At 42.1% G+C, this 10,990-nt stretch overlaps 2 protein-coding genes and 1 long non-coding RNA gene across 3 annotated transcripts; 2 read left to right on the top strand and 1 right to left on the bottom strand.

Annotated features, from left to right (window-relative positions):
• The first annotated feature begins 2,960 nt into the window (after positions 1-2,960).
• On the top strand, positions 2,961-5,840 carry LOC123403876. Its single transcript, XM_045097791.1, has 5 exons — positions 2,961-3,607; positions 4,748-4,960; positions 5,083-5,229; positions 5,301-5,429; positions 5,511-5,840. Exons 1-5 carry the CDS (start codon positions 3,155-3,157, stop codon positions 5,556-5,558), a joined length of 990 nt encoding a protein of 329 aa, XP_044953726.1. The 5' UTR covers positions 2,961-3,154; the 3' UTR covers positions 5,559-5,840.
• A 575-nt stretch (positions 5,841-6,415) lies between these two features.
• On the top strand, positions 6,416-7,073 carry LOC123403877. The gene is made up of 2 exons (XR_006611574.1): positions 6,416-6,643; positions 6,774-7,073. It is a non-coding gene; the product is annotated as an uncharacterized LOC123403877 (long non-coding RNA).
• A 1,060-nt stretch (positions 7,074-8,133) lies between these two features.
• LOC123403875 (F-box protein At5g25290-like) lies at positions 8,134-10,126 on the bottom strand. The gene is made up of 2 exons (XM_045097790.1): positions 9,851-10,126; positions 8,134-9,756 (listed from the first exon to the last, which is right to left on the bottom strand). Exon 2 carries the CDS (start codon positions 9,626-9,628, stop codon positions 8,234-8,236), a length of 1,395 nt encoding a protein of 464 aa, XP_044953725.1. The 5' UTR covers positions 9,629-9,756; positions 9,851-10,126; the 3' UTR covers positions 8,134-8,233.
• Positions 10,127-10,990: the final 864 nt, after the last annotated feature.

The raw sequence follows: 10,990 nt of genomic DNA, 5'->3' as shown, positions 1-10,990 counted from the left end.
TCGGAGGTACCCGTAGTGCACCTTTATAGACACCCAGTTATGTTGTGACGTTTGATACACCCAAAGCACTCCTACGGTATCCGGGAGTTGCACAATCTCACGGTCGAAGGAAAAGATACTTGACATTAGAAAAGCTTTAGCATATGAACAATACGATCTAGTGCTATGCTTAGGATTGGGTCTTGTCCATCACATCATTCTCCCAATGATGTGATCCCGCAATGACATATAATGCCCATGATCAGGAAACCATGATCATCTATTGACTAACGAGCTAGCCAACTAGAGGCTTGCTAGGGACATCTTGTGATCTATTTATTCACACATGTATTACTGTTTCCTGTTAATACAATTATAGCATGAACAATAGACGATTATCTTGAACAAGGAAATATGATAATAACCATTTTATTATTGCCTCTAGGGCATATTTCCAACAAATACCTACTAACAAACATACACGGTTAAACATATCCAATGTTTTATCTAAAATTGTAGTTAAAGAAACTATGACATATGCAGATACGTATATACATACTTACAAAATTATATACATACGCGGCTATGAATATACCTACTAACAAAATTATATACACATGCAAGTACAATGCAAATAAAATGTATGGGTATTTATATATCAATTGTGTGCATACGTGATGTATGTATGTACATAGTAATGAAATTACGTACATACACATATATATACTAAAATGATGAGTTAACAAAAATATTTCAAAATATGTTTTGTATTCAAATCTTGTTCATAAATTCAAAAAAAATTACATTTTCATATGAATGTTTGCAAATTTCAAAAAATATTTGAGTTTTTAAAAATTATTCCAAATTTTAAAAAATTTACTGTGTCCAAATTTGGTTCACAAATTTAAAAAATATTTAGGTGTTTAAAATTATTCAAAATTAAACACACACATTTATGTATGCGTGTTGATGTGGACCTCTTTATATGCATGGTTGCATGTTGAGATGAGCTTTTTTCATGCATGTTGCATGATGATGTGACATAGTTGAATGATGAGAGAAATAAGTTTGTGAGACTAATTACTTAGAAATGGAAGATGACGTGATCGAAATTGAACCACACACATGGGCACTACCCGAGTATCGCCACCCCATATATGGACTGGATCAGTAAAAAATTTAGTTTAGAGTTGAGCAGCAGGATGATGGAATTGAACATGATGATACATAAAGAATAATCCCTACAAAAAGGGTTGGACGCGCTTTGTTGCGTCATTGCTGTTATTCGGTTTCTTAAAAAAAAATCACTCTTTTCCAAAACATAAGGTGTATTACTTTTTTGAAAAGTCAAACTTTTTAGGTTTAATCAAATTTGTAGAGAAATATATCAAAATCCTTAATATCAAATTGTTATTTTTATATTCCTCATGAAATGAATTTCCGTACTTTTTTGTTTAATATTCTGGATGTCGATATTTTTGCTCTAAACTTGGTCAAAGTTAAATAAATTTGACTTTCTACAAAACTAATACCCCTTATATTTTAAAGTTGATGGAATATTTAGTTTTGACGGATGAGGGAGATGATAGACTGTGTTCTCTTTTTATTTATAATGTGGTGATTTGGTGGGTATTTCTTGTTGTGATTATGTGTTATCTGTTAACCAACCTAGATTTATGTGGTTTTTTTTTTGAGTTGTTTGTTGTATGTACTACCCCCTCTGTCCCAAAATAAATGCCCTAAGCTTAGCTAGTACTTCCTCCGTTCCTAAATATAAGACTTTTTAGAAGTTTCACTAAAAAACTACATACGAATGTATATAGACATACTTTAGAGTGTACATTCACTCATTTTATTCCGTATGTAGTCCATTAGTGAAATCTCTTAAAAGACTTATATTTAGGAACGGAGGGAGTACAAAGTTGAGACATTTATTTTAGGACAGGGGGAGTATATCCATGCTATAATATCACGTGATGACGTTTCTTTTTTCTAGGTGGTGGAAGGGTGCACGAGATTGATATATTTTTATAGATCGATTGTTGTCGATTGATCTAAAAAATTGTTGGTTAGGTCAAGATCGTAAAGCAAATCCAAAGTTGAATGCCTCAATTCAATGAAAGAGTTCCAAAATTAGGGAACATAGTGAATAAAAAGAATTAAATGGAATGGCTTGAAAAATTGTTGACCCAGTCAAAATCGGATGACCCAATTCTAAATTGAATATCTTGATTAATTGTGAGACCTTAAAAATTAGGAAGCACAATGTATAGTATAAAAGAGTTGAATGAGAGAGCTTTGAGAAATTGTTGACCTGATCAAAATCGAGTGATACGATTTTAATTGTAGAGCTCAAATGAATATGGGCTCTCCAATTTTAGGATGATTAGTGTTATAGAGAATTTGACATTGGTAAACTAAATGATTTCTTCTATGGCCTTGAGAATTTGATCCACGCTTATTTGACACCGGCTCTAACTTCCATTCTCAATATGACACTACCGTCCATTTTAAATTCTAAGGCTGCTAAGAGGAACGCAAAACTCAATATTGCCTCATGCAGTAGGTGAAAAATATTTTTTGTAAAAGTATGTAGATAAATTGTAAAATTGATGTCTATTTATACAAAGCAATCTAATTTCTCGAAATGTGAACGATGCTAAGACGTCACACCTATTGGAGCAAAGGCGGTAACTTAAGTAGTGTCCAGACTTGAGAGTCATGAAATTTGAGTTCAAAATTGAACATGTATCATAATTATTTCTAACTAAGGATTGGATCACTAATTACGTTTTGAGGTAATACTGGAAGATGCAATATAGTACTAGATCATAGGAAAGAAATAGAGAAGAGCGAATGGTACTAAACAGCGGCCCAAGAGACACGTTTGCCTCACAGGCCCAGGTCGATATAACCCCTGTTCCCCTCTCCCCTCCCCTCCTTCACCCCGCGCTCTTTTCCCCCCAAAACCAACCACCACCACCGCCACCGCCACCTCGCCGGAAAACAAGAAATCCGCCGTCGACCGCTGTCACCGCACCACCTCGCCGGAAACCTACCTGCAGCAGGATCCGTCCATCCTATCCGCCTTGCTGCATTCCCAGGCCCTCCCCGACACGCCCAAGCTTCCCCCGAGGAATCCTCCCCCGTCTTCTTGGTCGGCGGCCTGGTGCTAATGGCGCAAAAGAAGAAGGCGGCCCAGAAGCGGCGCAAGAATCATGCGGGCATGGAGGCGGAGTCGGGGGGTTCAGCTGGGCGCGCGCCCCACTCCCACGGACACGGCGCCCCCTTTGACGGCCGCCGCGGCCAAGAAACCGGCGCCCACCCTGGCGGCGCCCGCCCCGGCCAAGAAGCTGTCCCGCCCCATGGCACAGCACAGAAGATTATTGAGATCCTACGCCGGGCCGCGGCCTTCCTGGGCAGGAACGGTAGAGCCGGCGACGACACGTCGGACACCTCCAGCAGCAGCGCCGCCGACGACACTTCACACGCCTCCAGCAGCAGCGCCGCCGCCGACACATCCGACGCCTCCAGCAGCAGCGCCGCCGACGACACTTCACACGCCTCCAGCAGCAGAGCCGGCAACGGCGGGGTGGAGGCTGTGGTGGGCGAGCACTTGAGGAATCAGGTACCAATCAAACACTTCTCCCTATGAACTGAGCATTGGGGATTTAGGCCTTGGCGACTGTTGGCGATGCTGAGTTTGTTGTGGTAGAGTATGTGAGGATAAACCTAAGGCCTCGGGCCATAGCTAGGCACAAAAAAGTCCTAATTTAATGCGGCAACATGATACAATTCTCATCAGGATCAGTATGTGATAATAAATAATTCTGCAGTTGCTAGTAGGCTTCTCATCAGGCTCTGTAAGAATGGAGGCCCTCCTTATTGATTCAGATTTCTGCTCTTCTTTACTCACGGTCCAAGTAATTTAGATTTCTGCCCTTCCAATTCACGGCCAAAGTAACTGTAGTCACCACGAGCAGGAATCTCGGTTGGCATACCAAACTAGGAGCCGTGATATTATCGTTCATTATGAATTATTTACCGGCGGCAGTGTTGACTATATTAGCATCACATATGTGCCTATTCAACAGAATGTGTTTACACAAGGCTGGAGGAACATTTTGTTTGTTGATTCGCTATGTAGCAAAATGTTAGTAGCACAGAATATGTTTAAACCGCATTTTGATTCCGAATAATACATCATAATGTACAGCTTCTAATTCAGAAATTCACAATATCAGTAAATGACTAAAATGTGGTGGAGGATAGAAAAGATACTTAATTTTGTAAGGGTGAGTTTAATTTCCTCTACTGAGTATGGGACATGTTTACTGAAGCAAGATTAACCACTAAACTGCGTCGAAGTCTTGATAAACTAGTCGAATTCTGTTGTTTTGATGCTGCAAAAACTACTATCTCCAAGGTTTTGTACTTGAGTCCCATTTAGGAGAAAATTTAATGTAATATACATACTTATTTTGTTTGGATGCATATTTAGTGCTTATTGTTAACATTTCACTTATACATATATTAAATAATATTTTGACGACTATATTAAAAGGGGCCTGGGCTCTAGTTTCACCTCGGGCTCCTAACATTTCAGGACCGGCCCTGGCAATTCATTTAGTTTTTTCTTTTGGAAATGCTGAGTTGGTCGTAGCCCGTAGCTAGGCACAAAAGAGTCCTAACTTAATGCGGCAACAGGATACAAGAGTAATCAACCTGTCCTCAGTCGAAACTAGAACCTCACCCAAATAATCTACAGGTTCCTAGGCACCAAGACAATCACTCACCGCAGAAGTGTCGTACACAGGGTCAGGCTATTCTGTACACCTTTGGCAACCTGGACATGAAGAACAGAAACTCTGCGGAGGAGGTGCCCGAGGAGGAGGAGGAGGAGGCGCCCGAGGAGGACGCGCTCGAGGAGGAGGAGCAGGAGGAGGCGCCCCGATGTTTTCCTCCGACTGCTGTTTACCCAGTGAGTAAATAAAGACTCTTCAGCCAAGTAACTTGCCAAGGACTGTACTTTTGTGAATAACTCTGTTTCCTAGTTTCTTCTTTTGCTGTTTCCTGTTAAAATCTGTTTTGTTATGCTAACAGGTTGACAAAGATGAGGATCCTTACAAGAATGAGAGGAGGTATGAAGAGTTTTGTGAAGCTAGAATGAAGCTGCCAGTTGGATATGAGTTGTGCACTGTATGTTTTTTTGAAAAGCCCTGGAAAAATGCATCACTAAAGCATGGACATGTAAGTTCTCACCAACACATTAATAATACTTTATTCTATGTTCTTGAACATAACTGAGTTTTCATCTGCAGATGATTTTTCACTTCGGCAACGATCACGGAATTCTAGGTGTCAAATGCAGTGAGCGATTATGTTACATTAGATTCCGCAGCTTCGAGCATCAGCAGCTGTACACATCGTATTGCACAAGTATTTGGGAGGTAAGGTGATTCCTGTCATGTGCATGCTGAAAGAAATTATGTGATAATCGATACTAACTTTTGTTCTTATTTTTTATGTAGGCCAAGCCGGAGATGCAGTATGACAAGTTCTGTCGAGGTAGGGTGTGATGCAATCTGTCGAGAAGATTTGAAATAGCTGAAGGTGTCTACAACTACAAGTATGGCCTGAGATTCAAGAACCACATGGTGTGCTAGTAAAGCTAAAGTGAGATGAACTATTATATGTCTTTGTTGGATGATGGGTTGGACATGCCGTGTGAAAGCGATGTGAAACGACAGATTGTGTGCATGGTGCATTCATGTTGTTGAGAGAATGGTTTCTTGGATGATGTGATACAACTACGGCAGAAGCTATCTTAACTTTGTTCGAATGAATTGTGTTTGCTGAAATGTTATGCACATGGGCGGAGATGGTGACAAGTGTCGGCTTCGTCATGGTGACATTCACTTATTGGTTATGAGTTTTACCGGTTTATCATGTGTTCACAGTTGTTTCTAGGAGAATTGTTGAGGATGGGTATTTCTGTTTAAGGTCAGCTTGGGGTGAAACTTGCAGGACGTGGTAAGAAGTGCCAAGGAAGTACTATGTGTTTTCTTTACTGATCATCCATTCATCCTGATGCTATTCTGCGGGCATGTGATTCTGTTTAAAATCCCAGGAGGTTTCTTCTCCTCAGTTTCTTTTGGAATGTGAGTGATGATTTGAAGATCGACTGCTACTTTTCTTGAAGTATTCAAAAACTGAATTCTTACCAAGGATAGAGGTGGTGACATGGCTGTAAAGGTTCTCCTTTGTGCTCCAGAATCAGAAGATTACATGTTTTTTTTTTGCCGGTGTCCAATGGCTTGATATGTGGAAACCCATCAAGTGTTCGTGAATTGTTCGAGTACCGAGTGAATGGTTTCAGCAACAGAACTCGGAAACCGGCAGTGTCCATGATGTCAGTAGTTTTTTTGGGGGGGGGGGGGGGGGGAGGGGGGCTGTGCTTATGTGGAAGTGGAACACAAGATATGAAGAAATAAGCCTTACTATCAGCATATTTTAACTAATTATCATAACAACGCCCGTTCACTGTATTTTCAGCTTGATTCGTGCTTTGCGCAGGAGGAGCAAAGCAAAGAGAAACCGCTGAGAATTTCGTGGGTGTGTGTCGGATGCCAGCGAAAGATGTTAAGGCTGGGCTCTGGTGGTGGTGAGGAAACTCTGAATTCAATTGGCAGAGTTTTCAGGCCTCCCCCACCTGTGTTCTTCTAGCAACGTCAATGAATACTACTAGTTTATCAATGTTTTGCACCTAACCTGAACTTATTTATCTCCTGTAGGTTTGTGCACTGAAGCTTGTTCTTTATATGAGAAGAATAAGAAGATATGGCGTCAGACATTTGAATCTCCACAGATTTCAGCATAGTTATGGACTGTTGAAGGAGAATGATTAGCTCCGCATGTGTAGTTGGTTCTCCCAAAATGATAGCTACTAGCAAGATAGACTCAAGGAAGAAAGAGACATGAAAATAGCTCACTGATTCTTGTTGTCCAATAGACATGTATTCTTCTTCTATCCTTTTAAGTCAACAAGATGCTGTAAAAAACTCGTGCTGAAAAGTGAAAATTGCTTCCAGTTAGCCGTAGCTGTTCAAAATTGCTTCAACTGATATGCCTTTTTAGTGCATATCAGCATTGTGGATGAATATGTTACAGTACTTGATAAATTTTCTTCATTAAATTGGCGTGTGAATATGTTACTTGATGAATTTTCTTCATTAAATTGGGAGGAAAACTTCACAGCTTATGATGAACAGATCTTCATTAATCATTTGAAAAGTTGCAATCTTGGATGGAGTATCCTCAAGGCAATGTTTTATGATAATTGGTGGTACATAATATGATGAACAAATGGCAGCTCACCACAAATAACAAAGGAAAATTCTTTGTACCACAAACCTGTTCACCATGTAAATCTAAACAACAAATTCAGTTTGAACATAGGAAACAAAAACAACCAAACTGTGAACCGGAGCTTCTCAGACCCAAAGCGTGTGTAAGGCGTGCAACAGCTTGGCCCAGAGAGGTAGAATTTACACACAGACAACACATCTTTTCCATCTTGGTGGCGTCTCTCCTACCGCTGGCCAGTCTGCGCCGCTGCCAACATGCTCTTCAGCATTTGGGCTTTATGTCCAGGTTCACATCAATTTGGTATTCCTCATTCGCTTTAACCACATGGTGCATGTTCAAACTGGGAAAAATAAGACAAGATATGTTCACCTTCAGATTGCCTGACCGAACCAGTTTACCATGGTCAAAAAGCATCTGTTGCAACGTGCTGGAGTGACAGTTTTCAATGCATCATATACAAATCTGTTCAAGCTCATCCGTGTTTCCATTCACCAGATGCTTTTGTTCAGAACAATTCATGTAGATTCTCTATAGGCCAAAATGCCGTCTAGTCTCGACCTAAATGAATAAGAGGCAAGTGGCAGAGTAATATGCAGCATTGTCAAAACATAACCCCACTGTATAATATACATAAACATGCCACTAAGGTGCATTGGAAGAAAAAAACATATACATTTCAAGCTTATCTATTACACATTCCACCCATTTGAAGCAACAGAGGAACATGCAACATTCAATGCAGAGCTTGGAGCTGGATTCCATCCTCAACTCTCACCAACTGCAATGTCCTCCAATCAATGATCATAATTTATTCCCTTTTCCATAAAAAAACATTCAAATTATATCATCTACTATACAATTATATTATCTGGACACGAAGAAAAACTCATATATTGTCCAATGTTGGATACAGTTTTGTAAGACTAGGCGTTATCCATATGGGAGTAGGCCAGTTGGACCAAAGCGGAGGGGAGACAAGTTCCTCGTTACTGTTATTTGCCAAGTCAAAAACTGCAATGTCACGCCGGTTATTCTTGTAAAAAGTTAGATACTTGCAGTCGTCGGTAACATAGACGTTGTTTGCCTTCAACTGCGGATATTCTTCAGCACTGAGACAAAGTGACTGGTTCTGCCCAACCAACAACACATGATCCTTCAAGCTATTTATTTCCACAACCTTTTCAGCCATAGTCTCCACTTCAAATATTTTGATCTCATCGGTATAGTGCACATGCGTTGCAGTGTCAGCACATGGATCACAGTCAACCACATCCTGGGATCTAAAAACTTGCATCAGATCCCCACATGGAGCCTGAACAATGTAAATTGTTGGACAACTGTAAATATCTGCCCAGCCTGTAATTAACTTTGTTGTGACCACAGGGCCTCTGAGATCGAAGGCGTGAATTTCTCCTCGTGATGCCACTGCATATAACATGCCATCTTTGTATAGGCAGTCTTGAAAAAGGCAACGTGGTTTCAGCCAGGTCCACTTGTCATCCCCTAACCAAGCAAATGAGAGCTGCCCATCTGGATCATGAATAAGCACCACAATATAGCTTCCAGCAGATGCATCATAAAATACAAATGCCTTTTTCTGGAGGTACTGTCGCAGCTCGCCAAGATCAACGGGTTGAGGGCCGGTGGTACTACGGTGCTCCGCTGTGTCACGAGAGTATATGTACTTACATATGGCACCTGTTTTGTCGAAAATGGGAGTCACATGTGCGATGGTGCTCACCGGCGGGAGAGCAATCTGTTCACAGGTGATGGGATTGAGAATATGCATCTCGGACCTCTCATCGGCAGTAATCAGCCAGCCATTCGAGGACCCAATCAGATACCTGCTGCGAATGGGTGGCTCCGGGAGAGTCAACTTGTATGACCTCTTCTCCAAGAGGCTGTAGAGGCACGCAACGCTCTCACCAGCAGATTCAGATGTGTATAGGAGGCACGGCGTCTGGCGCCGCTGGTACTGCCCAAGTTTGCGCAGGCTGGAATACGCGGAGCGCCACGATGAGCAGACGGAGCAGGCACGCATCAGGTCAGGGATCTCCAGGTGTGCAAATATGGACACCAGGACATCCTGTGGCAGCTCTGGCAATCCAGCAACTGCAACCTCCGTCAGAGGTCCATGGATGTGTTCTTCCCTGAGCACTTTCTTCGGCAAACCGGGAGGAAGAAGACCTAGCAGCACAGGCACTCTGAAGACTAGAGAGCGCAGATTCCTCCGGTGGATAGCTAGACTCGAAACCCTGGATACGCTACAGGCACCACCCATTGGAGATATATCGGCACTTTCAGAACAACAATTGCTTGTTGGAATGTTGCAATCCTGGATGGGGCACACGGAGGGCAGGCTCTCGGTCGTACTTATGGTGGCCTCCCCTCCTCTGCTGCGAGCTGATTCTGTCACGGAAATCCGACTCCGGTTAGGCCACTCCCAAAAAAGGTTTGAACTTTAAATCGAACTGAATCCGAGAGATGGAAGAACAGAACTAACCCGCGGGTGGCAGGCCCAACAGCCCTGTTCGGCAAACCACGAGGAGACAGGAGGTGGCGGCGAGGTGGGGATTCGCTCGGCCTCCGTCGCCTTCGTCGTCAGATGCAGCGGTGGCCGAAGGGCATGATACAGCTGTGGCTGAAGGGCATGTGGAGGTGGGATTGTATAGCAGCAGGATGACGGCGGGGTGGGGATTCGTCGGAGGCAGTGCTTTGGCGGGCGGCGGGCGGCGGGCGGCGGGCGGCGGCCGCCGCTGCTGGGTGGTTTGGTTACTGGGCCAATGGCTGATAGGCCTGGGACAGGTAGCAGGACTACACTTTGCCGAAATGAAAAAAATAAACACCTTGGGTTTTCATTTAGAAGTGCCAATATGACAACACTTCCTTTTTTTTTAATTCTGCATTCTACTCCCTCGGTTCCTAAATATAAGTCTTTTAAGCGATTTCACTCAGGATCTACATACGGAGCAAAATGATTGAATCTATACTCTAAAATATGTCTATATACATCTGTATGTAGTCCACTGGTGAAATCTCTACAAAGACTTATCTTTAAGAACGGAGGGAGTACTGAACATTGTTTTAAAAATCAGGCATACTCACGTACACCTACATATATTATCCCAACAAACTGTTTGCATCACTAGTGAAGAATCAGGCAATAGTCCCGGTTCGTAAGGATCTTTAGTACCGATTTCTACAAACGGCATTAAAAGATGGGGACTAAAGACCCTTCCCCTTTTAGTGCCGGTTCGTCGTGAACCGGGACCGAATGCCCATCATGTGGCATGAGCCCGCGCCGGGGGGCTGGGGCCTTTAGTCCCGGTTGGTTATACCAATCGGGACTAAAAGGTTTAGGGGTTTTGGGTTTCTGGTTTATTTTTCCTTTTAATTTTGTGTTTTTCATTTAATTCTTTTTCATTTTAAACATATTTTACACTACTACATATTATACACGTTATGCATATGTACAAAAAGAGTTTCCCATAGAACCGACTATATATATATATATATCATCGAATTACTCGCACGCCCATTCACACATACACATGTATATATACAATTTCTCCTACAATTTGCAGATCATTACATGGAGGCATTATAGTTTGTAATGGTATTCTTCTTTGGGATCTATGACCTG

Source organism: Hordeum vulgare, chromosome 6H (assembly GCF_904849725.1).
Source record: "Hordeum vulgare subsp. vulgare chromosome 6H, MorexV3_pseudomolecules_assembly, whole genome shotgun sequence".
NCBI classification, from domain to species: Eukaryota; Viridiplantae; Streptophyta; class Magnoliopsida; order Poales; family Poaceae; genus Hordeum; species Hordeum vulgare.
The sequence above is the reverse complement of the archived record's forward strand: the minus strand, read 5'-3'. Positions and strand labels throughout refer to the sequence as shown.

What these genes read in the sequence shown, in the direction of transcription:
- LOC123403876 (XM_045097791.1), top strand. Translation starts at nt 3,155, where the DNA reads ATGGCGCAAAAGAAGAAGGCGGCCCAGAAGCGGCGCAAGAATCATGCG. An exon ending in CTCCGACTGCTGTTTACCCA is followed by an intron (nt 4,961 to 5,082) that starts GTGAGTAAATAA and finishes TTATGCTAACAG; the next exon opens with GTTGACAAAGATGAGGATCC. An exon ending in CATCACTAAAGCATGGACAT is followed by an intron (nt 5,230 to 5,300) that starts GTAAGTTCTCAC and finishes TTTCATCTGCAG; the next exon opens with ATGATTTTTCACTTCGGCAA.
- LOC123403875 (XM_045097790.1), bottom strand. Translation starts at nt 9,628, where the DNA reads ATGGGTGGTGCCTGTAGCGTATCCAGGGTTTCGAGTCTAGCTATCCAC.